General features: G+C 35.9%; 2 protein-coding genes across 2 annotated transcripts in view; both read right to left on the bottom strand.

Annotated features, from left to right (window-relative positions):
- The window catches only part of LOC135955537 (titin-like), an 80,278-nt gene that overhangs the window by 21,861 nt on the left and 32,205 nt on the right, over positions 1-26,212 (bottom strand). Inside the window, exons 4-5 of the mRNA XM_065505886.1 lie at positions 9,454-26,181; positions 131-196 (exon numbers count right to left, since the gene is read on the bottom strand). Coding sequence (XP_065361958.1) covers positions 131-196; positions 9,454-26,181 — 16,794 coding nt within the window. The remainder of the gene's footprint in view (positions 1-130; positions 197-9,453; positions 26,182-26,212) is intronic.
- On the bottom strand, positions 856-3,105 carry LOC135955846 (uncharacterized). Its single transcript, XM_065506213.1, has one exon. The coding sequence runs from the start codon at positions 3,103-3,105 to the stop codon at positions 856-858; it is 2,250 nt and encodes a 749-aa protein (XP_065362285.1).

Raw genomic sequence — 26,212 nt, 5'->3', positions numbered from 1 at the left:
TGTACATAGTTAAGAAACTACAATAAATTAAATATCACAAGCGAAAAAGCATTTGACATAAACTACGACCCAACTACTATTTGAAATCAAACAAAATAATAGTTAAATACAAAAAAGAAGAAAATCTTACCTTGTGTTGCAATTGTTTCGACAGATACAATTTGTTGCGGTTCGGGTATGTACGTTTGCAGGGTTTCTGTTATTAAATGACAAGATAGAGCGAGAGCGAGAGAGGGAGAGAAGGAAGAATATATTAATTATTATATTACGTTTCGTTGATAAACACATAAATACTATACATATATGGAACAAATCAAAAGATATACATATAAAGTATAAATAAACGATTTTGACATTAACGAAATTACAACGAACCAAGTACTAAACTAAATTTATAATCATAGAATTAAGTACGATTAGATACTTAAATGAAATGGTACGAACGAAAAATCCAAAAAAAAAAAAAACTAAAACGAAATCGTGTTAATGTGATGTGATTCCAAAGACATTTGTTTTGTGTTAGTATTTATTAAGAGGAGTAGTATGTAGTATCTATAAAAATCCTTAAAAACTAGCTGGAGGTGTAGTTTGTTAGTAGTATGTATTATTAGTAAATAAAACAATTGATTGAATGAACGAACGAACAAATTAATGATTATGAATGAATATTCTGGCTAATTTACATATTCGAGAGAGCAAAGTTATTCGCTTTTTTCTTTCGCTTTCGTTACGTGGCATTTTTACTTACGAATTGGTTGTGTGATTGAAATTAATTTTAGTTTCGAATAAAAAAAAATGATTTTTTGATTTGATTGAAATGTTTGGTTTATAGTTGCGACTTAATTGTAGTTGAAATTATTTGCTGCCTCTAGCGGCCGATTCATCTGACTCTACATATTCAATGTCAGTGTGAGATTCGCGTGGCATACCCTTAATGTGTAGTTTCTCGGCATCGATATTGAAACTATTGATACATTTTTCGTGAACGGTTGTACAGCTCTCGTTAAGCATTTCGCTTAGTTCGCGGCATACACAACTGTCAACTGTTGGTACGCTGTTGGTCATGCATTCCTCTGCATCTGATGGGAATTGAACGTCTTCGACATCTGTTTGCTGCTGCTGTTGCTGCTGCTGATTGTGGTGTGTGGTAAGACAACTGTCCCGTAAATGTTGGGTATTGTTTGATTTCTTATGGTTTTTGGAAACACAAGTCTCCAATGTGACCACAATATTTTTGCTACTTGCTTCGTAGTCTTTGAAGTTGGAAGTGTTTATATCTATTGGAGGCAGTTCAGATTCCGACACGGATGACACGTCATCGGCAGTTATGTCCTCTACGTCGGTAACCTTGTCAGAATGAGATTGATATGATTGACGGTTTGGTTCAGGTTTCTTAACACACTTAAAGTTGCCGGGCAGTCCACTTTCACTAAGATCCATATCTTCGATATCAGTACCGCCACCGTTTTCTTGAGTAGTTGTTTTTGGAGTTTCTAAATATTTGGATTTGCCCTTGGATTGGGTGCGTTTCAATTTTTTTCTACGGCTGTTTGTTCCCGCTACATAAATTTCTTCAACGTCGGTGACCGACTCGGCATTGGAAATAATTTCTAATCGTTTGCTTTGCTGGGTTTTTAACACTTCGTTTGCTACAGTGACATCGGATTCAACCAGGACATTACTTGGCGAAGGAGATGGTGAACGCATGTCGGCTTCAGTAACTTGAAAGTCCAAATCATCAGTACATGAAAATTCCTCAGTGTCAGTAACACACTCATCTTTTAGAGTTGTGTACATGCCGAATTGGTATGTTTTATCCATTGGCATAACGTTGGTAATGGTGTCTCCGTATTTGTTCTCTTGAAGCATTATTACCTCTCTTTGTGGTAGTGGTATGTAATTAAGGTCAACAGAAAGTGCTGGCGCATGATTTGAGGGTGCTGTTTCGGACATGTCATCACAAAGTAAGTCTTCGCAGTCTGTGATACATCCACCATCATCACCTGCGGCCATAATAACAGCTTGCGGTATGGGTTGTTGGTTATCGTCATCACCATCAAAACTATCATCATCATCATCGCCTTCTGCGACCGAATCATCAAAGCGTTCAATATCGGTTAGAACATCTTCCTTCCTGTTTTCTTTTACATCTAGAAACATTTTCCTACAGAAGTCACCCTTCGCTGAGGCACCCTGTACAAGTGGATCATTTCTTAGCTGGGGCCTATTTGTGGTGTGTATGAATGCCACATCTAATGGTGGTGCAACACTAACACTACTAAGCAAGTCTTCTTCTGAAAGATTTCCTTGATTTGATATAGACTCGGAATCTGAACATGAAATTTGGCAAATTTCCTCATCACCAGATAACTCTAGAACTTCATCTTCCGAAATATCATGTTGTTCCTTTCCCGCAATATCGGATACAGCCGATGCCATATCACTTACACCAGAAATTTCGTCATAGTCATAGTCGTAGTCCTCATTATCTTTTGTGTTTACGGTTGTATCTGCTATATTAACCCGACCTTGTTCCACAAAGGTCTCATTCAAATCAACACATACTGACTTCTCGTAATTGTTTTCCATTTCTGAGTCTGTATTGTAGTCCTCACAATCGGTTAAATAATCGTTAAGTGTATTTAGATTTTGGGCTTGCAAAAAGTCGCCGGATTTATGTTCCACCATCTCCTTCAATCCGTTACTAGTCGATAAAAGTTCTGTTGCTACGTCATGTTGCAGAAACTCCCGCAATGACAACTTCAACTCTGGATAAACTACACTTCTATCATCCTCTTCATCTGCCTCGCTATCATTATAATCTTCAACATCTGTCACATCGCCCTGAGTGGTAGCTGAGTCTTTTGCAACTGCCAGGCTATTCTTCGATGACCTTCTAGAACGAGGTCTCTCCACATCTGCATAACTATCAAAATCTTCAACATCGGTCAGACCACCGCCATAATTTTGATTATAGTCCATGTCATTACTATATGAATCAGAATTATCCTCAGAATCGGACGATGACGAGGTATGGTGGCGTTCGCAGCTTTCTTCATGGTGTGACTCAGCAGTTATTGATATTTCCGGTACATTTGTGGACATATTGATATCGGTTTTTGTTTTACTATTATGGGATTATTGTTTTTCTGTATTAATTGTGTTGCCTTTAGTGGAAAACTTTTAGAATTGTTGTGTTGTGTACTTTCAATGATTTTCTATGTGATTTTTTTTCGGGGAAAAACAAATAAATAAAATGATTATAGAATAGAAAATGGCGAACAAATATATGTATGTATTCATTATTTCATTACACCGAAGGAAGTTAGTTAATGATTGAAGTAAAGTCTCTCAATAAATGAAGTGGAATCTGAATCAAGATTGCTTTCGTTATTATTTGAATTAAAACAGTTCTATGATGTCATTAATCACAAGAATACTCTATAAACATAGATGTTCATTAGAGTGGCCGCAAAAAAACTGTTGTAGATGTTCCCAACTAAAATAAAAGTTGAATTCTTTCTAAGATACCGTTTCTCAAAATGTGTGTCCTGAGGTCTTCAGTATTCGGTAAACTGCATCAAAGGATAAAAATATCCTTTTTTAAGGCTTTTATGATTTTTATCATATTTCTGCTAAAGGACACATAGGAAGCGCTTTTAATCTGTAATTATCATGTAACTTTTATAATTTTTTGCAAAAATTCACAAAGAAAGCATGATAAATAAATGACATATTTTTCGTGAAATAGTTATTGAAATTGTTTTATTTTAAGTCGAATATTTGTTGTATAACCTAATGAAATTATAAAGTGGTATATACCATTGGAAAGGTTATGAAATTACGCTTATTTGAATGTTCATATTGTAATCGTATTGAACATATAGCTAAGAAGAAATGTTTCAAAAAGTTCAAATAAAATTCGAATTAGATGGAATTCTGCATTACGGAAAATCCCGTTTCGTTGAATTTATATATAAGGTTTAATTTAATTTAAACTAACTACTTTAAATAATTCTATGTAAAAGTTTAAAAAAAAAACTTGCCAAAAATTACAGAACTTGGAAGTTGAATTTTAGTTGGAAATATAGTTATAAATATCGACACCTTATTTTTAATCCATAGAAACGGGGCCACCTTATTGTACATATGTAATTACTAATTAGTATTTATAAATATTTAAATTATTCCCAGTAAGCACCAAAGCCCCAAAAATTCAAGCACTTGAACATTTTGTTGGAATTTGACTTGAATGCAAATGTAATTATACTTTAAACATGAAAAATATTTGAAAATTTATTTATTTTTCAAACAAAAAACATATGGCTTGAATGTATGTTTCCTTTTTACTGGAGAATGCTATTGAAATAATGTCTAATACAACTGTTATTCAATTGCTTGACTATAATTCAAGGCTTGAATTACACTTGCTTTCAACTTGAATTCCAGTAAAAATGCATATTGGGTTATGTCTCGAAAGAGGACCTTATAAGAGAGTTCAATTTTGGACCGATTATTTGAAAATTTATTTATGTAATTTTTAATCAAATTAAACTTATATGTATGTGTCAAATTTGAAGTCAATACTATTTAAATATATATCGAATATTTAAAGTATTATTCGGAACTGATCTTTATATAGTTAGCTAAAAGGCGTAAGTAACAAAAATATAATTTTACAGGAGAAGAAGCAAAAAGCTTTGTAAAATGAAAACTATAAAAATGTTTAACAACGATTTTCTAAAACAAATAAAGTTAAACATATATGTAGTTGAATTATTTTATAAAATATAGAATGTCCATTTTCGGTGGACTTGCCACCTATTGAAATTTCCAAAACGGGACACCACTAAATGATCAGAGAAAAATTCAAACAAATTCGTTTATAATTATTATCCTATTTTATTTATTGAAATCAACAATAACACATTAAGGTCATTCATTTCAAAAAAATGGAAAATTACACTCTGATTTTTTACACTTGTACACAACAAAAACTTGAACAAAATTCCACAAAAACATACAACTTTTTTGATTTTTTTTTTCTTGTTTTTGTTTTTTAAAAGTGTAAAGAAATCAGAGTGTAATTTTACATTTTTTTTGAAATGAATACCATCATTAATTTTAATTGTGTAAAATAAAATCTAGACTCATAAAACTTTAACAAAACAAAAACGTAAATAAAATAGGAATGGTTAATATTAATAGGAACATGTTTATTTGTTTGTGACTTATAGCAGAATAAACCAATGGACCGATGGTCTTGAAATTTGTTCTGTATGTTTCCCTATATCTGGAAGGACCAATAGACTTTTTTGAAATTTCAAGTGAGTGTCGCACTTCCCATACAAAGTAAATAGTTATTTTCGAATATCTGGCTCGTATAAAGTCATCGAACTTTATACGAGCCAATTTCTTATCTGTGTATGAGGTCTAATCAAAAATGGGACTGATCGGAATAGGGGATGTGGCACCTTCCATAGAGAGTAAATAGTTGTTTTCGAATATCTGGAGAATTATTATGTGGAAGTCTTAAAATTTTCCCTAATATCACCCTTACTATTCTACAGTTTGGGTGAAAGTGGTATTGTGTTAGTGGACATGGTATCTCTCATACAACGTAAACTTTTAATTTCGAATATCTAAAGAACTATAATCGTAAAAGTATTTAAACTATTTATGAATTACATTTTTTTGGATTGGATTTTTTTGAAAGTAAATAGTTATATAATTGTGAAATTCCTCAAACTTTATATGAATCAATTTTATATCACGGCATGAAGTTTAACCAAAAATGGGAAGGGTCGGAACAGGAAAATAAATATCTTCAGAACTATAATAGCGGAATATTCCATAGTTTGGTTGAAAATTGTCGGGATTTGATTAGTGGGCGTGGCACCTCCCATATCTGGAGTACTATAATTGTAATGTATTTAAACTTTGTATGAATCAAATTCTTATCACTGTACTGAGTTTAACTAAAAATGGTCTGGATCGGAACAGTGGGTGTGGCACTTCCCACACAAAGTTCATAGTCAATTTTGAATATCTGGATAATTACAATTGCGAGATTATTTTTTATAATTTTACCTAATTTGTTTTAAAATGGGCGGGTTAATATTAGTAAAAAGGTTGCACAATATATATTCGCGTAACTCAAAAATGGTTTAGCTTATTGAATAAACTGAAAAAACCGAAATTCCGCAACAGAATTACCTTTAAGTAAGTATAAAACTTTTTTTTAATCTGCGCAGTTGTTTTACAAATATAAATTTTTTTTAGTAAAATTTCAAAAAATTTCATACGATTGCGAAGATTAAAATCATGTTCAGCCTTACTTAAATATAATTTTATTGCGGAATTTCGGTTTTTTCAGTTTAATCAATAAACTAAACCGTTTTTGAGTTACGCGAATATATGTTATGCAACCTCCTCCATTTTCGAAAAAAATAAAAAAAAGGTTAGCACCACTGAATTCAGCGTACCCAATTAGTTTAAGGCACTGGGTGCCCTTCTTGACAAAGTTTATGCAGTTGTGCTCAAAATTGACTAAAATATTTGTTGGGTTATTTTGGCCCCAAGGGATCAGGTGACGATATAATTACATATGCATAATTGCAAGTCATTACTAAGTTATCACTGGTTATGATATTTAACAGCAGAGAAAGCAAATTATTTTCTTAAGAAACTGGCTCTAGTAACCGTCATGCATTAAACACATTCAAGACAACAGGCTACACGACTACACGAACACAAATTCTGCTGGTTACAGTTGTAGTCGTGTGTCAGCTACTGAATTATTTTAAAGACGACAGCTACAAAGTAAACAGCTGATTTATAATTCAGTGGTGCCACTTTAATAAAAAATAACCGTACAAAATTCCAAAGTAATTCAGATTGAAACAATTATTTTGAGTAAAAATATATATATGGTTATAATCAATTATGTACCTGTTATTAATTTATTTCAATATGGTTATCAGAAGCTTCTCTTAATTAAGTAAAAAAATATATTTTTTTAAGCACTAATTTGATTTACATTTTTTTATTATATTAGCAACACTATTTCTGTTTTGTAGTTGACAAAAATAGAAATTAGCCTAATTCGGCTACATCGGTATGAGTAGTCGTGTGGCCGTGTAGCTGTGCTGTCGTTAAAATAATCGTCTCCATATAAACGTGTGCATTTTATTATTGACAGATTGAAGTTTTTAGCCTGCTGTCTTGAATGTGTTTAATGCATCAAGAACATTTTATTGAAAAGACGATTTTTATCCTCCCCGTTTCGAATATTTACAGTCATATTCTGGAAACTAAAATTTTCATAAATCGGAATGTAACAGCATTGATCGCTTCTTACTGTAGGTGATATAGAAAACATGTTAGTAGAATATTGTAGACAATTCAACAAACAAAGAATTATTTACTTTCCAAATTCTTATATGCATATAAGAGAAACCGAAAATATGTGCAATAAAGGAAAATGATTAAAATTTGGAGCGAGTGGAAAGAAATTGAGATTATATATCCCTATAGTTATAAAACTTGGATTTTTTTCCATGCTGCCTCAGCATGTCCCAGCTAAAATACCATTGCTCTATCTAATTTCTCATCTGAGTTGAATAATTAAGATGAGTATGGGCAGTATATACAGTAGCGAGCATAAAAAATGCAACGCCATGCTATGTGATTTTCAACTGCGCTGATTTTCTAAAAAAGATATCCAATTGTCCACATCTGCTGTTTTTATATTCTTATTGATCATTGGCAATTATAGTGTGACATTTTCTCCAATATTTTTTTATGTAAGGATAATTATAAAATTTTTAGTAAAAACAGTGGTAAAATTGTGCGACCAAAAAAAATGCAACTCTAGGAAAATTTACTTAATTTTGAAAATTTTGAAAAAAATAATTATAAAAAATTGCTAAAAAATCATTTACTATTAATACAAACAAATTTAAGGACATTAAAATCCAAAAGTATAAACATTTTATCCAAAAAACGACATATATTAGATATTCAATAAACCATATACATATTATTTACAAAAATAAATTAAGCGCCTATGCTTTTCGAAGCAGGTCCTTTATGCTTAAAATGGTGCAGTCGTATGATATGGAAGGTGAATTAACGTAATTTTAATTGATTCGTGTCTGATAGTTTCGATCTGTTACTCAGGCCGTCTGGTCACAGATATTCCCTTTAATATTAAATTAAAATAGTAAAAATTAAATAGTAATCACGTAAGCTAAATATTGGATTCTATGAAATAGGAACAGTGTCAAATTTAATATGTATTATTTACAGTTGTCTTCCGCTGTTTTGGAATTTGTTACTTACCAAAATAAATGGATATTTGAATATGATTTCATTATCTGTAATTTTTAAAGACCACATGATGTCATATGATTGTGAAAATATTATTTTAGCATTAAATTTCAGCACCCTTCTAACATTAACTAGTCATATCCTTTTTATCAGTTTTAGGCACACCACCACAACTATTTGATTTCCTTTTCATAGAGAATATCCGCAAGATTTTAAATTAGTAAAGAAATAAATAAAAATTGTTAAAATGTTCTTGGTTTTCGAAAACTTCAGCATATTGAACAGAAAATGCATCATTCGTTAATTCTGTTATCCTTTGTAGATTTCATATCCTTGAATTTATTAGTATTAACAGTAAATTACTGTATTGTAACAGTATTATTGTTTTTAGCAATTTTTTAATTTTTGAAAATCACATTGCACAGCGTTGCATTTTTTATGCTCGGTACTGTATGTATGTTCATTAGCTCATTCATATAACCCTATCTGGAATGCCAGATGACTTTAAACAAATTTTCTAAAATTGAATTTAGATAAGAACTGTAAAACTTCCTTTATGTATCATCGATTAACTTGCAAGAAGCAAGCAGACTCCACTGTCCGTCTATGTGAAATACTTTTGTTTCATAACATGAGTTTAAAATTTAATAAATTAAATTATTTTTATATAAAATGTCTGAGAGCAAAAAAGTTCTGGGAAAAGCCCATATTTACATACACGTAACAGCATTTTGCACAGACTTGTAGAGTATTCATAACAAATATAATCCACTTATTCGAAAGACATTTTTGATTTCTCTTCATAATTAATTAAGGATTTGTAAGGATAAAAATTTAACTTTCCTTCGGCAGCAATTGTATATTTATAAGTTTCAAAATATTCATGGTGTGTATCAATTTAATCAATAAGTAAATAAGTAAATAAATAAGTAAAAGTAAATATGTAAGTGGGGAAAAAGTAAAAATATTAATTAATTAATTAACTCGCCTTACTTAAATACGTACTTAATTAAATATATACCTATGCAAATATATTAATTATAAAAATAATAATATTTAAAGTGTAGTAATAAGTGTAGTATTCTTAGCTAGATTGTGTTTGCAAATATATGAGAATATTACCTTGCTTATGGAGATCGTTGTCGGCTATGGAGGATGTCATAGGACTTTCAGATTCAGAGCCAATCATGCCAACTGCCTCGAATTGCCTTTGCAATGTGGGATCCAGGGCAAAGCCACTGGCTTGTTGTTTGCGTATTGTCTCCTCTATAAGAGCAAAGGGGCTGCGTGTGGGTTTGGGTGAGCCGGGACTGGCAGCACACAAGCGATCTTGGTCTGAGGTGAATGTTGGCAAGGCCACCGAATCGGAGAGACTCGAGTCGGTTGTATCAATGAAACTAACATCATACTCGTTGACGCAACGCTGCTCAACCGACTGTGGACGCATTATGCTCATGTAATCTACTTCGGGCTGACGGTATATTACTTCGAATGGCTTGTCGGGACCAAAGGTCTTGGTGAAAACTTCACTTGTTATTACTTTACGACTACCCGATGAACTGGAACTTTTTACGCTGTCATTGGATCGCACTGATCGTGTATTGTTTTCCGAGTCGTTGTCATCGGTGAGCACGACCGTACTTACAAGAGTGGTGGCTATTGGTTCGCGATGGAGTTTCACGGTTGAAATTCTACTGGCGCCTGTGGAAGTGACGGTTGTTACGAACGACTTTTTCTCAGCCAACTTACTATTGAGAAATTCTTTCTCAGTTTTATTTTTCGATTGGCTATGTTTTGAGGTAGTTGTGGTTGTTGTTGCAGACGTAGATGTTGATTTACGTGAACTGTGAGAGGAATGAGACATTGTCGGTGAAGATTTTGCAGTGGTGCCGGTTTGATTGTTAAGAGTGTTCTTGAGTTTCTTTTGAACTTTAAGGTCAACAACTTTACTTTGCGCCAATTTGTCCTTTGTGGTGTCAGTTTTCTTTATAGTGTTTCGTTTCACGGTACTTTGTTTCTGATCAACTTTTGTTTTAGGTTCCGATTTAACTTTCTCATCTGCTGTTTTATTCGCTTTTGTTCTAATTGGAACCTTTGACGATGTATTTGTGAATCGTTTTTGGTTTAGTGCTGCAGCATCACGCTCTTTTACCCTGTTGGTATCTTCGAGTGATAGTTTAGAGTTTTCCCTTTTTGTTATGGATTTCAGGGTAACTTTTTTCTTGTCGGTCTTGTCCTTAGGAACGGCTGTTTTTTCTTTGGAAACTTGCCGAATATAACGGACACTGCTGACTTGTTCAACTATAATTGACTTTGTTGAACTATCGGATCTGTCAATCGTACTTTTTAAACTGTTTTCTTTTGTATGTAGGTTTCGGGTTCGTTTTGTTGTCGACAATGATTTTGACTTATTGTCTGGCGTAGTTGTCGTTTGGTCAGTGGATGTTTTAGACTTTGTTTCTGTTGCTCTTAATGACTCCCTACTGCTGCTGTTGATTTTGTTTGTCTGCAGCTTTTTGGTCCCCGAATGACTTTTTACTTGTTTATTTTGAAATGTGTTTCTATTTGTGGTAGCTGTCGTTGGAGGTAGTGGAGACTTTGAAAACCTTTCATCTAAACTAAGTTCACTATCGGCGGATTTTAAATTTCCATATCGCCTGCTGTGAGCAATTGTTGGTTGCATGTAATGATGTGGTCCTGTCGGAATAGTAGGAGTTCTTAAACGTCTTCTTTGTGAATCGTCGTTGGGTGTGGAGCTTCTCGAGCTCGGTGAATGGTCGGTCTGCTTTCTTACAACTGTCTTTGTAGGTTTTTGTGATTTTCTAGTATAAGCATAAGTACTTGTGATTGCAGAATAGTCCGGTTTGGGTCGGTTAGGAGGTGGACTAAATGTTCTAAGCGTTTGTTGCTGAGGAACTCTTGTAATATCAGTTCGGATTCTAGGTCTGGGGGTAGTGTTGCGACTTCTGGAATCTACCTCATTCTGATTTGGTTGAGGACTTAATGTTCGTTCTAAACGTATCTGGTTGTTCAAAGCAGATATTTTCGTTTTATCAGAGATAATTCTCTCATAATCGTTAACAACAGCCTTTTTAATATCTTTGCGAGGCTTCAGATTTGTAATGGAACTCTCTATGTTACTTTTCTTTGGTAATCGTTGGGTCGTTTTCAATTCACGACTGCTTGTACGGTTAATATTTTGCAGAATTTTAGGAGAAGTTTCAGAAATAGAAGGTTTTTTTCTAGAAGTCTTGTCAATGGATTTGACGGACGTCTGTGAATCTAATTTTGGTTTTCTTATTTTTGATTTGGTCTTGTCATGATCTTGTTTTTTGTAAATACTTGGTCTAGAGAGCTGCGATTTTGATTTATCACTTTCCTCCAAGTCAACGAAATACGCAACTGCACGCGCTTTAGTTTTGTCAGTGTTTGAAATCACGTCACTTTCAAAAACATTATCAACTGAAGGACTTGCTATAACTCCGGAATCTTTGGTAATTAAAGGCAGCACAACCTTAAAATCTAAATCATCTTTTGACATAGCGGAATCTGCATGCGGCTCTCCTGAAACATTCATTATGAAGTCTTTATGATGTTCTGGACTGAGCTTCGAAGACCGAGACTCGTTTACTAAATCATCATCAGACTCATCATCAGAATAAGGTTTGAGAATGGGTTTTGAAGACTCTTCAGAGGCTTTCAAAATTTCTGTTGTTTCAGTAGGACAAGCTAAACTTTCAATTGTTGGAGTAGACATAATCCCATCTAGAGATTTATCGTAGGATTTTGGAGGCTCCGTTGTAGATTTCGCTATAAGAGTTGGTTTTGACAAACTGCTAAGATTCGTAATTTTTTCTGATATCATTTCATCGTCAGATTCATCATCTGAATATGGCTTAAGTGGGGACTTAGGTGAAAATGGTGGGGATTTTCGGTATACAGGACTAAACTTATGTGGTTCATTAAGTAAAATTTCATCTTCTGATTCATCGTCAGAATACGTTTTAAAAGCCGATTTTGGTAAATCACCAGGAGATATAGTTTTAGCACCTTTAACAGCTGAGATACTTAAAGCAGCGCTTTCCTTTTTATAAAACTTAGGACTGTACTTAGTAGATTCTTTTTCCAGCATCTCATCATCCGAATCATCATCGGAATAAGGTTTTATTGAAGATGGCGAAAGCGATTTACTACCATTAGACTTATCAGATTCGCTTGCAATTCTTGATAAAACAGAAATAAAATTGTCTAACGACTGTTCAGGGCTACGCCATACTGGCAAATTACCATCAACCTCATCTTCGGTTTCATCATCTGAGTAAGGCTTAAGTGGTGGTTCTGATAAATCTAAGTCTAGATGATATTTCGGTTTGTCTGGATTATCAATTGGCATTCTTAAAACATATGTGGGAGTGGGCTTCAAAGGTCCTGACTCAAGTTTGTTTGACTCATCTGACTGTCTTGGCGAACTCGAAATGGGAGCGGACTCCAAATGTTTTGAATCGACAACAGTTGGTGCCTTTAATTGCAACTCATTTTCAGAATCGCCACCAAATGTGAGTTTGGTAGGCGATTTTGTTGAATCTAGAGGAGATTTTGGTTTGTCTGTTGGGTCAACTGTCTTTGGTAAACTGGAAATGTCAGTTGGCTGAACTGGTTTTGAATCGAGATCAGTTGGTTTCTTTAATTCCAACTCATCTTCAGAATCGTCACTAAATGAGGGATTGGTAGGCGATTTTGTTGAAACTAGAGGAGATTTTGGTTTTTCTGTTGGGTCAAATGGCTTTGGTAAACTGGAAATGTCAGTTGGCTGAACTGGTTTTGAATCGAGATCAGTTAGTTTCTTTAATTCCAACTCATCTCCAGAATCATGACTTAATGTAGGTTTAGTAGGAGATATTGTTGAATCTAGAGGAGATTTTGGTTTGTCAAATGGCTTTGGTAAACTCGAAATGTCAGTAGGTTGCACAGGTTTTGAATCGAGATCAGTTGGTTTCTTTAATTCCAACTCATCTTCAGAATCGTCACTAAATGTGGGTTTGGTAGGCGATTTTGGTGAAACTAGAGTTGATTTTGGTTTGTCTGTTGGGTCAACTATTTTTGGTAAACTGGTAGGGTCAGTTGGCTGAACAGGTTTTGAATCGAGTTCAATTGGTTTCTTTAATTGCAACTCATCTTCAGAATCGTCACTAAATGAGGGTTTGGTAGGCGATTTTGTTGTAACTAGAGGAGATTTTTGTTTGTCTGTTTCGTCAACTGGCTTTGGTAAACTTGAAGTGACAGTAGATTGCACAGGTTTTAAATCGAGATCAGTTGGTTTCTTTAATTCCAACTCATCTTCAGAATCGTCGCTAAATGTGAGTTTGGTAGGCGATTTTGTTGAATCTAGGGGAGATTTAGGTTTGTCTGTTGGGTCAACTGTCTTTGGTAAACTGGAAATGTCAGTTGTCTGAACTGGTTTTGAATCGAGATCAGTTGGTTCCTTTAATTCAAACTCATCTCCAGAATCAACCCCAAATGTAGGTTGAGCAGGCGATTTTGTTGAATCTAGAGGAGATTTTGGTTTGCCTGTTTGGTCAACTGGCTTTGGTAAAATTGAAATGTATTTAGGTTGCACAGGTTTTGAATCGAGATCAGTTGGTTTCTTTAATTCCAAATCATCTTCATAATCGTCGCTGAATGTGGGTTTGGTAGGCGATTTTGTTGAATCTAGAGGAGATTTTGGTTTGACTGTTGGGTCAACTGTCTTTAGTAAACTGGAAATGTCAGTTGTCTGAACTGGTTTTAAATCGAGATCAGTTGGTTTCTTTAATTCCAACTCATCTTCAGAATCGTCGCTAAATGTGAGTTTGGTAGGCGATTTTGTTGAATCTAGGGGAGATTTAGGTTTGTCTGTTGGGTCAACTGTCTTTGGTAAACTGGAAATGTCAGTTGTCTGAACTGGTTTTGAATCGAGATCAGTTGGTTCCTTTAATTCAAACTCATCTCCAGAATCAACCCCAAATGTAGGTTGAGCAGGCGATTTTGTTGAATCTAGAGGAGATTTTGGTTTGCCTGTTTGGTCAACTGGCTTTGGTAAAATTGAAATGTATTTAGGTTGCACAGGTTTTGAATCGAGATCAGTTGGTTTCTTTAATTCCAAATCATCTTCATAATCGTCGCTGAATGTGGGTTTCGTAGGCGATTTTGTTGAATCTAGAGGAGATTTTGGTTTGACTGTTGGGTCAACTGTCTTTAGTAAACTGGAAATGTCAGTTGTCTGAACTGGTTTTGAATCGAGATCAGTTGGTTTCTTTAATTCCAACTCTTCTTCAGAATCGACGCTAAGTGTGGGTTTGGTAGGCGATTTTGCTGAATCTAGAGGAGATTTTGATTTGTCTGTTGGGTCAACTGTCTTTGGTAAACTGGAAATGTCAGTTGGCTGAACTGGTTTGGAATCGAGATCAGTTGGTTTCTTTAATTCCAACTCATCTTCAGAATCGTCACTAAATGTGGGTTTAGTAGGAGATTTTGTTGAATCTAGAGGAGATTTTGGTTTGTCTGTTGGGTCAACTATCTTTGGTAAACTTAAAGTGTCAGTTGGCTGAACTGGTTTTGAATCGAGACCAATTGGTTTCTTTAATTCAAACTCATCATCAGAATCGTCACTAAATGTGGGTCTGGTAGGCGATTTTGTGGAATCTAGAGGAGATTTTGGTTTGTCTGTTGGGTCAACTGGCTTTGGTAAACTTGAAGTGTCAGTTGGCTGAACTGGTTCTGAATCGAGACCAATTGGTTTCTTTAATTCAAACTCATCATCAGAATCGTCACTAAATGTGGGTCTGGTAGGCGATTTTGTGGAATCTAGAAGAGATTTTGGTTTGTCTATTGGGTCAACTGTCTTTAGTAAACTGGAAATGTCAGCTGGCTGAACTGGTTCTGAATCGAGATCAGTTGGTTTCTTTAATTCCAACTCATCTTCATAATCGTCACTAAATGTGGGTTTAGTAGGAGATTGTGGTTTGTCTGTTGGGTCAACTAGCTTTGGTAAACTGGAAGTGTCAATTGGCTGAACTGGTTTTGAATGGAGATCAGTTGGTTTCATTAATTCCAACTCATCTTCAGAATCGTCACTAAATGTGGGTTTGGTAGGTGATTTTGTTGAAACAAGAGTTGGTTTTGGTTTGTCTGTTGGGTCAACTGTCTTTGGTAAACTTGAAATGTCAGTTGTCTGAACTGGTTTTGAATCGAGTTCAATGGGTTTCTTTAATTCCAACTCATCTTCAGAATCGTCACTAATTGAGGGTTTGGTAGGCGATTTTGTTGTAACTAGAGGAGATTTTTGTTTGTCTGTTTGGTCAACTGGCTTTGGTAAACTTGAAATGTCAGTTGTCTGAACTGGTTTTGAATCGAGATCAGTTGTTTCCTTTAAGTCAAACTCATCTCCAGAATCAACCCCAAATGTGGGTTGAGCAGGCGATTTTGTTGAATCTAGAGGAGATTTTGGTTTGCCTGTTTGGTCAACTGGCTTTGGTAAAATTGAAATGTATTTAGGTTGCACAGGTTTTGAATCGAGATCAGTTGGTTTCTTTAATTCCAAATCATCTTCAGAATCATCGCTGAATGTGGGTTTGGTAGGCGATTTTGTTGAATCTAGAGGAGATTTTGGTTTGTCTGTTGGGTCAACTATCTTTGGTAAACTGGAAATGTCAGTTGGCTGAACTGGTTTTGAATCGACATCAGTTGGTTTCTTTAATTCCAACTCATCTTCAGAATCGTCACTAAATGTGGGTTTAGTAAGAGATTGTGTTGAATCTAGAGGAGATTTTGGTTTGTCTGTTGGGTCATCTGGCTTTGGTAAACTTGAAATGTCAGTTGGCTGAACTGGTTTTGAATCGAGATCAATTGGTTTCTTTAATTCCAACTCATCTTCATAACTGTCACTAAATGTGGGTTTAGTAAGAGATTGTGTTGAATCTAGAGGAGATTTTGGTTTGTCTGTTGGGTCATCTGGCTTTGGTAAACTTGAAATGTCAGTTGGCTGAACTGGTTTTGAATCGAGATCAATTGGTTTCTTTAATTCAAACTCGTCATCAGAATCGTCACTAAATGTGGGCTTGGTATGAGATTTTGTTGAATCTAGAGGAGATTTTGGTTTGTCTGTTGGGTCAACTGGCTTTGGTAAATTTGAAGTGTCAGTTGGCTGAACTGGTTTTGAATCGAGATCAGTTGGTTTCTTTAATTCCAACTCATCTTCAGAATGGTCACTAAATGTGGGCTTGGTAGGAGATTTTGCAGAATCTAGATGAGATTTTGGTTTGTCTGTTGGATCAACTGTCTTTTGTAAACTTGAAGTGTCAGTTGGCTGAACTGGCTTTGAATCGAGATCAGTTGGTTTCTTTAATTCCAACTCATCTTCATAATCGTCAATAAATGTGGGTTTAGTAGGAGATTTTGTTGAATCTAGAGGAGATTTTGGTTTGTCTGTTGGGTCATCTGGCTTTGGTAAACTTGAAATGTCAGTTGGCTGAACTGGTTTTGAATCGAGATCAATTGGTTTCTTTAATTCAAACTCGTCATCAGAATCGTCACTAAATGTGGGTTTGGTAGGAGATTTTGTTGAATCTTGAGGAGATTTTGGTTTGTCTGTTGGGTCAACTGGCTTTGGTAAACTTGAAATGTCAGTTGGCTGAACTTGTTTTGAATCGAGATTAGTTGGTTTCTTTAATTCCAACTCATCTTCAGAATCGTCACTAAATGTGGGCTTGGTAGGAGATTTTGTTGAATCTAGAGGAGATTTTGGTTTGTCTGTTGGATCATCTGGCTTTGGTAAACTGGAAATGTCAGTTGGCTGAACTGGTTTTGAATCGAGATCAGTTGGTTTCTTTAATTCCAACTCATCTCCAGAATCGTCACTAAGTGTTGGCTTGATGGGCGATTTTGTTGCACATAGAGGAGATTTTGGTTTGTCTGCTGGGTCAACTGTCTTTGGTAAACTGGAAATGTCAGTTGGCTGAACTGGTTTTGAATCGAGATCAGTTGGTTTCTTTAATTCCAACTCATCTTCAGAATCGTCACTAAATGTGGGTTTAGTAGGAGATTTTGTTGAATCTAGAGAAGATTTTGGTTTGTCAATTGGGTCAACTGTCTTTTGTAAACTGGAAATGTCAGTTGGCTGAACTGGTTTTGAATCGACATCAGTTGGTTTCTTTAATTCCAACTCATCTTCAGAATCGTCACTAAATGTGGGTTTAGTAGGAGATTTTGTTGAATCTATAGGAGATTTTGGTTTGTCTGTTGGATCAACTGTCTTTGGTAAACTGGAAATGTCAGTTGGCTGAACTGGTTTTGAATCGAGATCAGTTGGTTTCTTTAATTCCAACTCATCTTCATAATCGTCACTAAATGTGGGTTTAGTAGGAGATTTTGTTGAATCTAGAGGAGATTTTGGTTTGTCTGTTGGGTCAACTGGCTTTGGTAAACTTGAAGTGTCAGTTGGCTGAGCTGGTTTTGAATCGAGATCAGTTGGTTTCTTTAATTCAAACTCATCATCAGAATCGTCACTAAATGTGGGCTTGGTAGGAGATTTTGTTGAATCTAGAGGAGATTTTGGTTTGTCTGTTGGGTCATCTGGCTTTGGTAAACTGGAAATGTCAGTTGGCTGAACTGGTTTTGAATCGAGATCAGTTGGTTTCTTTAATTCCAACTCATCTTCAGAATCGTCACTAAGTGTTGGCTTGGTAGGAGTTTTTGTTGAATCTAGAGGAGATTTCGGTGTGTCTGTTGGGTCAACTGGCTTTGGTAAACTTGAAGAGTCAGTTGGCTGAAGTGGTTTTGAATCGAGATCAGTTGGTTTCTTTAATTCAAACTCATCTTCAGATTCGTCACTAAATGTGGGTTTAGTAGGAGATTTTGTTGAATCTAGAGGAGATTTTGGTTTGTCTGCTGAGTCAACTGTCTTTGGTAAACTGGATATGTCAGTTGGCTGAACTGGTTTTGAATCGAGATCAGTTGGTTTCTTCAATTCCAACTTATCTTCAGAATCGTCACTAAATGTGGGTTTAGTAGGAGATTTTGTTGAATCTAGAGGAGATTTTGGTTTGTCTGTTGGGTCAACTATCTTTGGTAAACTGGAAATGTCAGTTGGCTGAACTGGTTTTGAATCGAGATCAGTTGGTTTCTTTAGTTCCAACTCATCTTCAGAATCGTCACTAAATGTGGGCTCGGTATGCGATTTTGTTGAATCTAGAAGAGATTTTGGTTTGTCTGTTGGGTCAACTGTCTTTGGTAAATTTGAAGTGTCAGTTGGCTGAACTGGTTTTGAATCGAGATCAGTTGGTTTCTTTAATTCCAACTCATCTTCATAATCGTCACTAAATGTGGGTTTAGTAGGAGATTTTGTTGAATCTATAGGAGATTTTGGTTTGTCTGCTGAGTCAACTGTCTTTGGTAAACTGGAAATGTCAGTTGCCTGAACTGGTTTTGAATCGAGATCAGTTGGTTTCTTTACTTCCAACTCATCTTCAGAATCGTCACTAAATGTGGGCTTGGTAGGAGATTTTGCAGAATCTAGATGAGATTTTGGTTTGTCTGTTGGATCAACTGTCTTTTGTAAACTTGAAGTGTCAGTTGTCTGAGCTGGTTTTGAATCGAGATCAATTGGTTTCTTTAATTCAAACTCATCGTAAGAATCGTCACTAAATGTGGGCTTGGTAGGAGATTTTGTTGAATCTAGAGGAGATTTTGGTTTGTCTGTTGGATCAACTGGCTTTGGTAAACTTGAAGTATCAGTTGGCTGAACTGGTTTTGAAACGAGATCAATTGGTTTCTTTAATTCAAACTCATCTTCATAATCGTCACTAAATGTGGGTTTAGTAGGAGATTTTGTTGAATCTATAGGAGATTTTGGTTTGTCTGTTGGGTCAACTGTCTTTGGTAAACTGGAAATGTCAGTTGACTGAACTGGTTCTGAATCGAGACCAATTGGTTTCTTTAATTCAAACTCATCATCAGAATCGTCACTAAATGTGGGTCTGGTAGGCGATTTTGTGGAATCTAGAAGAGATTTTGGTTTTTCTATTGGGTCAACTGTCTTTAGTAAACTGGAAATGTCAGTTGGCAGAACTGGTTTTGAATCGAGATCAGTTGGTTTCTTTAATTCCAACTCATCTTCATAATCGTCACTAAATGTGGGTTTAGTAAGAGATTGTGGTTTGTCTGTTGGGTCAACTAGCTTTGGTATACTGGAAGTGTCAGTTGGCTGAACTGGTTTTGAATGGAGATCAGTTGGTTTCATTAATTCCAACTCATCTTCAGAATCGTCACTAAATGTGGGTTTGGTAGGTGATTTTGTTGAAACAAGAGTTGGTTTTGGTTTGTCTGTTGGGTCAACTGTCTTTGGTAAACTTGAAATGTCAGTTGTCTGAACTGGTTTTGAATCGAGTTCAATGGGTTTCTTTAATTCCAACTCATCTTCAGAATCGTCACTAATTGAGGGTTTGGTAGGCGATTTTGTTGTAACTAGAGGAGATTTTTGTTTGTCTGTTTCGTCAACTGGCTTTGGTAAACTTGAAGTGACAGTAGATTGCACAGGTTTTAAATCGAGATCAGTTGGTTTCTTTAATTCCAACTCATCTTCAGAATCGTCGCTAAATGTGAGTTTGGTAGGCGATTTTGTTGAATCTAGGGGAGATTTAGGTTTGTCTGTTGGGTCAACTGTCTTTGGTAAACTGGAAATGTCAGTTGTCTGAACTGGTTTTGAATCGAGATCAGTTGGTTCCTTTAATTCAAACTCATCTCCAGAATCAACCCCAAATGTAGGTTGAGCAGGCGATTTTGTTGAATCTAGAGGAGATTTTGGTTTGTCTATTGGGTCAACTGTCTTTGGTAAACTGGAAATGTCAGTTGGCTGAACTGGTTTTGAATCGAGATCAGTTGGTTTCTTTAATTCCAATTCATCTTCAGAATCGTCACTAAATGTGTACTCGGTATGCGATTTTGTTGAATCTAGAAGAGATGTTTTTTTGTCTGTTGGGTCAACTGTCCTTGGTAAACTGGAAATGTCAGTTGGCTGAACTGGTTTTGAATCGAGATCAGTTGGTTTCTTTAATTCAAACTCATCTTCAGAATCGTCACTAAATGTGTGTTTGGTAGGCGATTTCGTTGAATCTTGAGGAGATTTTGGTTTATCGGTTGGATCAACTGTCTTTGGTAAACTAGAAATGTCAGTTGGGTGAACTGGTTTTGAATCGAGTTCAGTTGGTTTCTTTAATTCCAACTCATCTTCATAATCGACACTAAATGTTGGTTTAGTAGGAGATTTTGTTGCATCTAGAGGAGATTTTGATTTGACTGTTGGGTCAACTGTCTTTGGTAAACTGGAAATGTCAGTTGGCTGAACTGGTTTTGAATCGAGATCAGTTGGTTTCTTTATTTCCAACTCATCTTCATAATCGTCACTAAATGTGGGTTTAGAAGGAGATTTTGTTGAATCTAGAGGAGATTTTGGTTTGACTGTTGGTAAACATGGAATGTCAGTTGGCTGATCTGGTTTTGAATCGAGATCAGTTGGTTTCTTTATTTCCAACTCATCTTCAGAATCGTCACTAAATGTGGGCATGGTAGGCGATTTTGTTGAATCTAGAGGAGATTTTGGTTTGTCTGTTGGGTCAACTGTCTTTGGTAAACTGGAAATGTCAGTTGGCTGAACTGGTTTTGAATTGAGTTCAGTTGGTTTCTTTATTTCCAACTCATCTTCATAATCGTCACTAAGTGTGGGTTTAGTAAGAGATTTTGTTGAATCTAGAGGAGATTTGGGTTTGACTGTTGGGTCAACTGGCTTTGGTAAACTGGAAATGTCAGTTGGCTGATCTGGTTTTGAATCGAGTTCAGTTGGTTTCTTCAATTCCAACTCATCTTCAGAATCGTCGCTAAATGTGGGTTTAGTAGGAGATTTTGTTGAATCTAGAGGAGATTTTGATTTGACTGTTGGGTCAACTGTCTTTGGTAAACTAGAAATGTCAGTTAGCTGATCTGGTTTTGAATCGAGATAAGTTGGTTTCTTTAATTCCAACTCATCTTCGGACTCGTCACTAAATGTTGGTTTAGTAGGAGATTTTGTTGCATCTAGAGGAGATTTTGATTTGACTGTTGGGTCAACTGTCTTTGGTAAACTGGAAATGTCAGTTGGCTGAACTGGTTTTGAATCAAGATCAGTTGGTTTCTTTAATTCCAACTCATCTTCATAATCGTCACTAAATGTGGGTTTAGTAGGAGATTTTGGTATGTCTGTTGGTAAACGTGGAATGTCAGTTGGCTGATCTGGTTTTGAATCGAGATCAGTTGGTTTCTTTATTTCCAACTCATCTTCAGAATCGTCACTAAATGTGGGCATGGTAGGCGATTTTGTTGAATCTAGAGGAGATTTTGGTTTGTCTGTTGGGTCAACTGTCCTTGGTAAACTGGAAATGTCAGTTGGCTGAACTGGTTTTGAATCGAGATCAGTTGGTTTCTTTAGTTCCAACTCATCTTCATAATCGTCACTAAATGTTGGTTTAGTAGGAGATTTTGTTGCATCTAGAGGAGATTTTGATTTGACTGTTGGGTCAACTGTCTTTGGTAAACTGGAAATGTCAGTTGGCTGAACTGGTTTTGAATCGAGATCAGTTGGTTTCTTTAATTCCAACTCATCTTCATAATCGTCACTAAATGTGGGTTTAGTAGGAGATTTTGTTGAATCTAGAGGAGATTTTGGTTTGACTGTTGGGTCAACTGGCTTTGGTAAACTGGAAATGTCAGTTGGCTGATCTGGTTTTGAATCGAGTTCAGTTGGTTTCTTCAATTCCAACTCATCTTCAGAATCGTCACTAAATGTGGGTTTAGTAGGAGATTTTGTTGAATCTAGAGGAGATTTTGGTTTGACTGTTGGGTCAACTGTCTTTGGTAAACTCGAAATGTCAGTTGGCTGAACTGGTTTTGAATCGAGTTCAGTTGGTTTCTTTAATTCCAACTTATCTTCATAATCGCCACTAAATGTGGGTTTAGTAGGAGATTTTGTTGAATCTAGAGGAGATTTTGGTTTGACTGTTGGGTCAACTTGCTTTGGTAAACTGGAAATGTCGGTTGGCTGATCTGGTTTTGAATCGAGTTCAGTTGGTTTCTTTAGTTCCAACTCATCTTCATAATCGTCACTAAATGTGGGTTTAGTAGGAGATTTTGTTGAATCTAGAGCAGACTTTGGTTTGACTGTTTTGTCAACTGGCTTTGGTAAACTGGAAATGTCAGTTGGCTGATCTGGTTTTGAATCGAGTTCAGTTGGTTTCTTTAGTTCCAACTCATCTTCATAATCGTCACTAAATGTGGGTTTAGTAGGTGATTTTGTTGAATCTAGAGGAGATTTTGGTTTGACTGTTGGGTCAACTGGCTTTGGTAAACTGGAAATGTCAGTTGGCTGAACTGGTTTTGAATTGAGTTCAGTTGGTTTCTTTAATTCCAACTCATCTTCATAATCGTCACTAAATGTGGGTTTAGTAGGAGATTTTGGTTTGTCTGTTGGTAAACGTGGAATGTCAGTTGGCTGATTTGGTTTTGAATCGAGATCAGTTGGTTTCTTTATTTCCAACTCATCTTCAGAATCGTCACTAAATGTGGGTTTAGTAGGAGATTTTGTTGCATCTAGAGGAGATTTTGGTTTGTCTGTTGGGTCAACTGTCCTTGGTAAACTGGACATGTCAGTTGGCTGAACTGGTTTTGAATCGAGTTCAGTTGGTTTCTTTAATTCCAACTCATCTTCATAATCGTCACTAAATGTGGGTTTAGTAGGAGATTTTGTTGAATCTAGAGGAGATTTTGGTTTGACTGTTGGGTCAACTGGCTTTGGTAAACTGGAAATGTCAGTTGGCTGATCTGGTTTTGAATCGAGTTCAGTTGGTTTCTTCAATTCCAACTCATCTTCAGAATCGTCACTAAATGTGGGTTTAGTAGGAGATTTTGTTGAATCTAGAGGAGATTTTGATTTGACTGTTGGGTCAACTGTCTTTGGTAAACTGGAAATGTCAGTTGGCTGAACTGGTTTTGAATCGAGATCAGTTGGTTTCTTTAATTCCAACTCATCTTCATAATCGTCACTAAATGTGGGTTTAGTAGGAGATTTTGTTGAATCTAGAGGAGATTTTGGTTTGACTGTTGGGTCAACTGGCTTTGGTAAACTGGAAATGTCAGTTGGCTGATCTGGTTTTGAATCGAGTTCAGTTGGTTTCTTCAATTCCAACTCATCTTCAGAATCGTCACTAAATGTGGGTTTAGTAGGAGATTTTGTTGAATCTAGAGGAGATTTTGGTTTGACTGTTGGGTCAACTGTCTTTGGTAAACTCGAAATGTCAGTTGGCTGAACTGGTTTTGAATCGAGTTCAGTTGGTTTCTTTAATTCCAACTCATCTTCATAATCGCCACTAAATGTGGGTTTAGTAGGAGATTTTGTTGAATCTAGAGGAGATTTTGGTTTGACTGTTGGGTCAACTTGCTTTGGTAAACTGGAAATGTCGGTTGGCTGATCTGGTTTTGAATCGAGTTCAGTTGGTTTCTTTAGTTCCAACTCATCTTCATAATCGTCACTAAATGTGGGTTTAGTAGGAGATTTTGTTGAATCTAGAGCAGATTTTGGTTTGACTGTTTTGTCAACTGGCTTTGGTAAACTGGAAATGTCAGTTGGCTGATCTGGTTTTGAATCGAGTTCACTTGGTTTCTTTAGTTCCAACTCATCTTCATAATCGTCACTAAATGTGGGTTTAGTAGGTGATTTTGTTGAATCTAGAGGAGATTTTGGTTTGACTGTTGGGTCAACTGGCTTTGGTAAACTGGAAATGTCAGTTGGCTGAACTGGTTTTGAATTGAGTTCAGTTGGTTTCTTTAATTCCAACTCATCTTCATAATCGTCACTAAATGTGGGTTTAGTAGGAGATTTTGTTGAATCTAGAGGAGATTTTGGTTTGACTGTTGGGTCAACTGGCTTTGGTAAACTGGAAATGTCAGTTGGCTGATCTGGTTTTGAATCGAGTTCAGTTGGTTTCTTTAATTCCAACTCATCTTCAGAATCGTCACTAAATGTGGGTTTAGTAGGAGATTTTGTTGAATCTAGAGAAGATTTTGGTTTGTCAGTTGGGACAACTGTCTTTTGTAAACTGGAAATGTCAGCTGGCTGATCTGGTTTTGAATCGAGTTCAGTTGGTTTCTTCAATTCCAACTCATCTTCAGAATCGTCACTAAATGTGGGTTTAGTAGGAGATTTTTTTGAATCTAGAGAAGATTTTGGTTTATCTGTTGGGTCAACTGTCCTTGGTAAACTGGAAATGTCAGTTGGCTGAACTGGTTTTGAATCGAGATCAGTTGGTTTCTTTAGTTCCAACTCATCTTCATAATCGTCACTAAATGTTGGTTTAGTAGGAGATTTTGTTGCATCTAGAGGAGATTTTGATTTGACTGTTGGGTCAACTGTCTTTGGTAAACTGGAAATGTCAGTTGGCTGAACTGGTTTTGAATCGAGATCAGTTGGTTTCTTTAATTCCAACTCATCTTCATAATCGTCACTAAATGTGGGTTTAGTAGGAGATTTTGGTTTGTCTGTTGGTAAACATGGAATGTCAGTTGGCTGAACTGGTTTTGAATTGAGTTCAGTTGGTTTCTTTATTTCCAACTCATCTTCAGAATCGTCACTAAATGTGGGTTTAGTAGGAGATTTTGTTGAATCTAGAGGGGATTTTAGTTTGACTGTTGGGTCAACTGTCCTTGGTAAACTGGAAATGTCAGTTGGCTGAACTGGTTTTGAATCGAGTTCAGTTGGTTTCTTTAATTCCAACTCATCTTCATAATCGTCACTAAATGTGGGTTTAGTAGGAGATTTTGTTGAATCTAGAGGAGATTTTGGTTTGACTGTTGGGTCAACTGTCTTTGGTAAACTCGAAATGTCAGTTGGCTGAACTGGTTTTGAATCGAGTTCAGTTGGTTTCTTTAATTCCAACTCATCTTCATAATCGCCACTAAATGTGGGTTTAGTAGGAGATTTTGTTGAATCTAGAGGGGATTTTGGTTTGTCAATTGGGTCAACTGTCTTTTGTAAACTGGAAATGTCAGTTGGCTGAACTGGTTTTGAATCGAGATCAGTTGGTTTCTTTAGTTCCAACTCATCTTCATAATCGTCACTAAATGTGGGTTTAGTAGGAGATTTTGTTGAATCTAGAGGGGATTTTGGTTTGTCTGTTGGATCAACTTGCTTTGGTAAACTTGAAGTGTCAGTTGGCTGAACTGGTTTTGAATCGAGATCAGTTGGTTTCTTTAATTCAAACTCATCTTCATAATCGTCACTAAATGTGGGTTTGGTAGGAGATTTTGTTGAATCTAGAGGGGATTTTGGTTTGTCTGTTGGGTCAACTGTCTTTGGTAAACTGGAAATGTCAGATGGCTGAACTGGTTTTGAATCGAGATCAGTTGGTTTCTTTAATTCAAACTCATCTTCAGAATCGTCACTAAATGTGGGCTTAGTAGGCGATTTTGTTGAATCTAGAGGAGATTTTGGTTTGTCTGCTGAGTCAACTGTCTTTGGTAAACTGGAAATGTCAGTTGGCTGAACTGGTTTTGAATCGACATCAGTTGGTTTCTTTAATTCAAACTCATCTTCATAATCGTCACTAAATGTGGGCTTAGTAGGCGATTTTGTTGAATCTAGAGGAGATGTTGGTTTGTCTGTTGGGTCAACTGTCTTTGTTAAACTTGAAGTGAAAGTTGGCTGAACTGGTTTTGAATCGAGATCAGTTGGGTTCTTTAATTCAAACTCATCTTCAGAATCGTCACTAAATGTGGGTTTGGTAGGCGATTTTGCTGAATATAGAGGAGATTTTGGTGTGTCTGT

The sequence above is a fragment of the Calliphora vicina genome, chromosome 3 (genome assembly GCF_958450345.1).
Source record: "Calliphora vicina chromosome 3, idCalVici1.1, whole genome shotgun sequence".
NCBI classification, from domain to species: Eukaryota; Metazoa; Arthropoda; class Insecta; order Diptera; family Calliphoridae; genus Calliphora; species Calliphora vicina.
The sequence above is the reverse complement of the archived record's forward strand: the minus strand, read 5'-3'. Positions and strand labels throughout refer to the sequence as shown.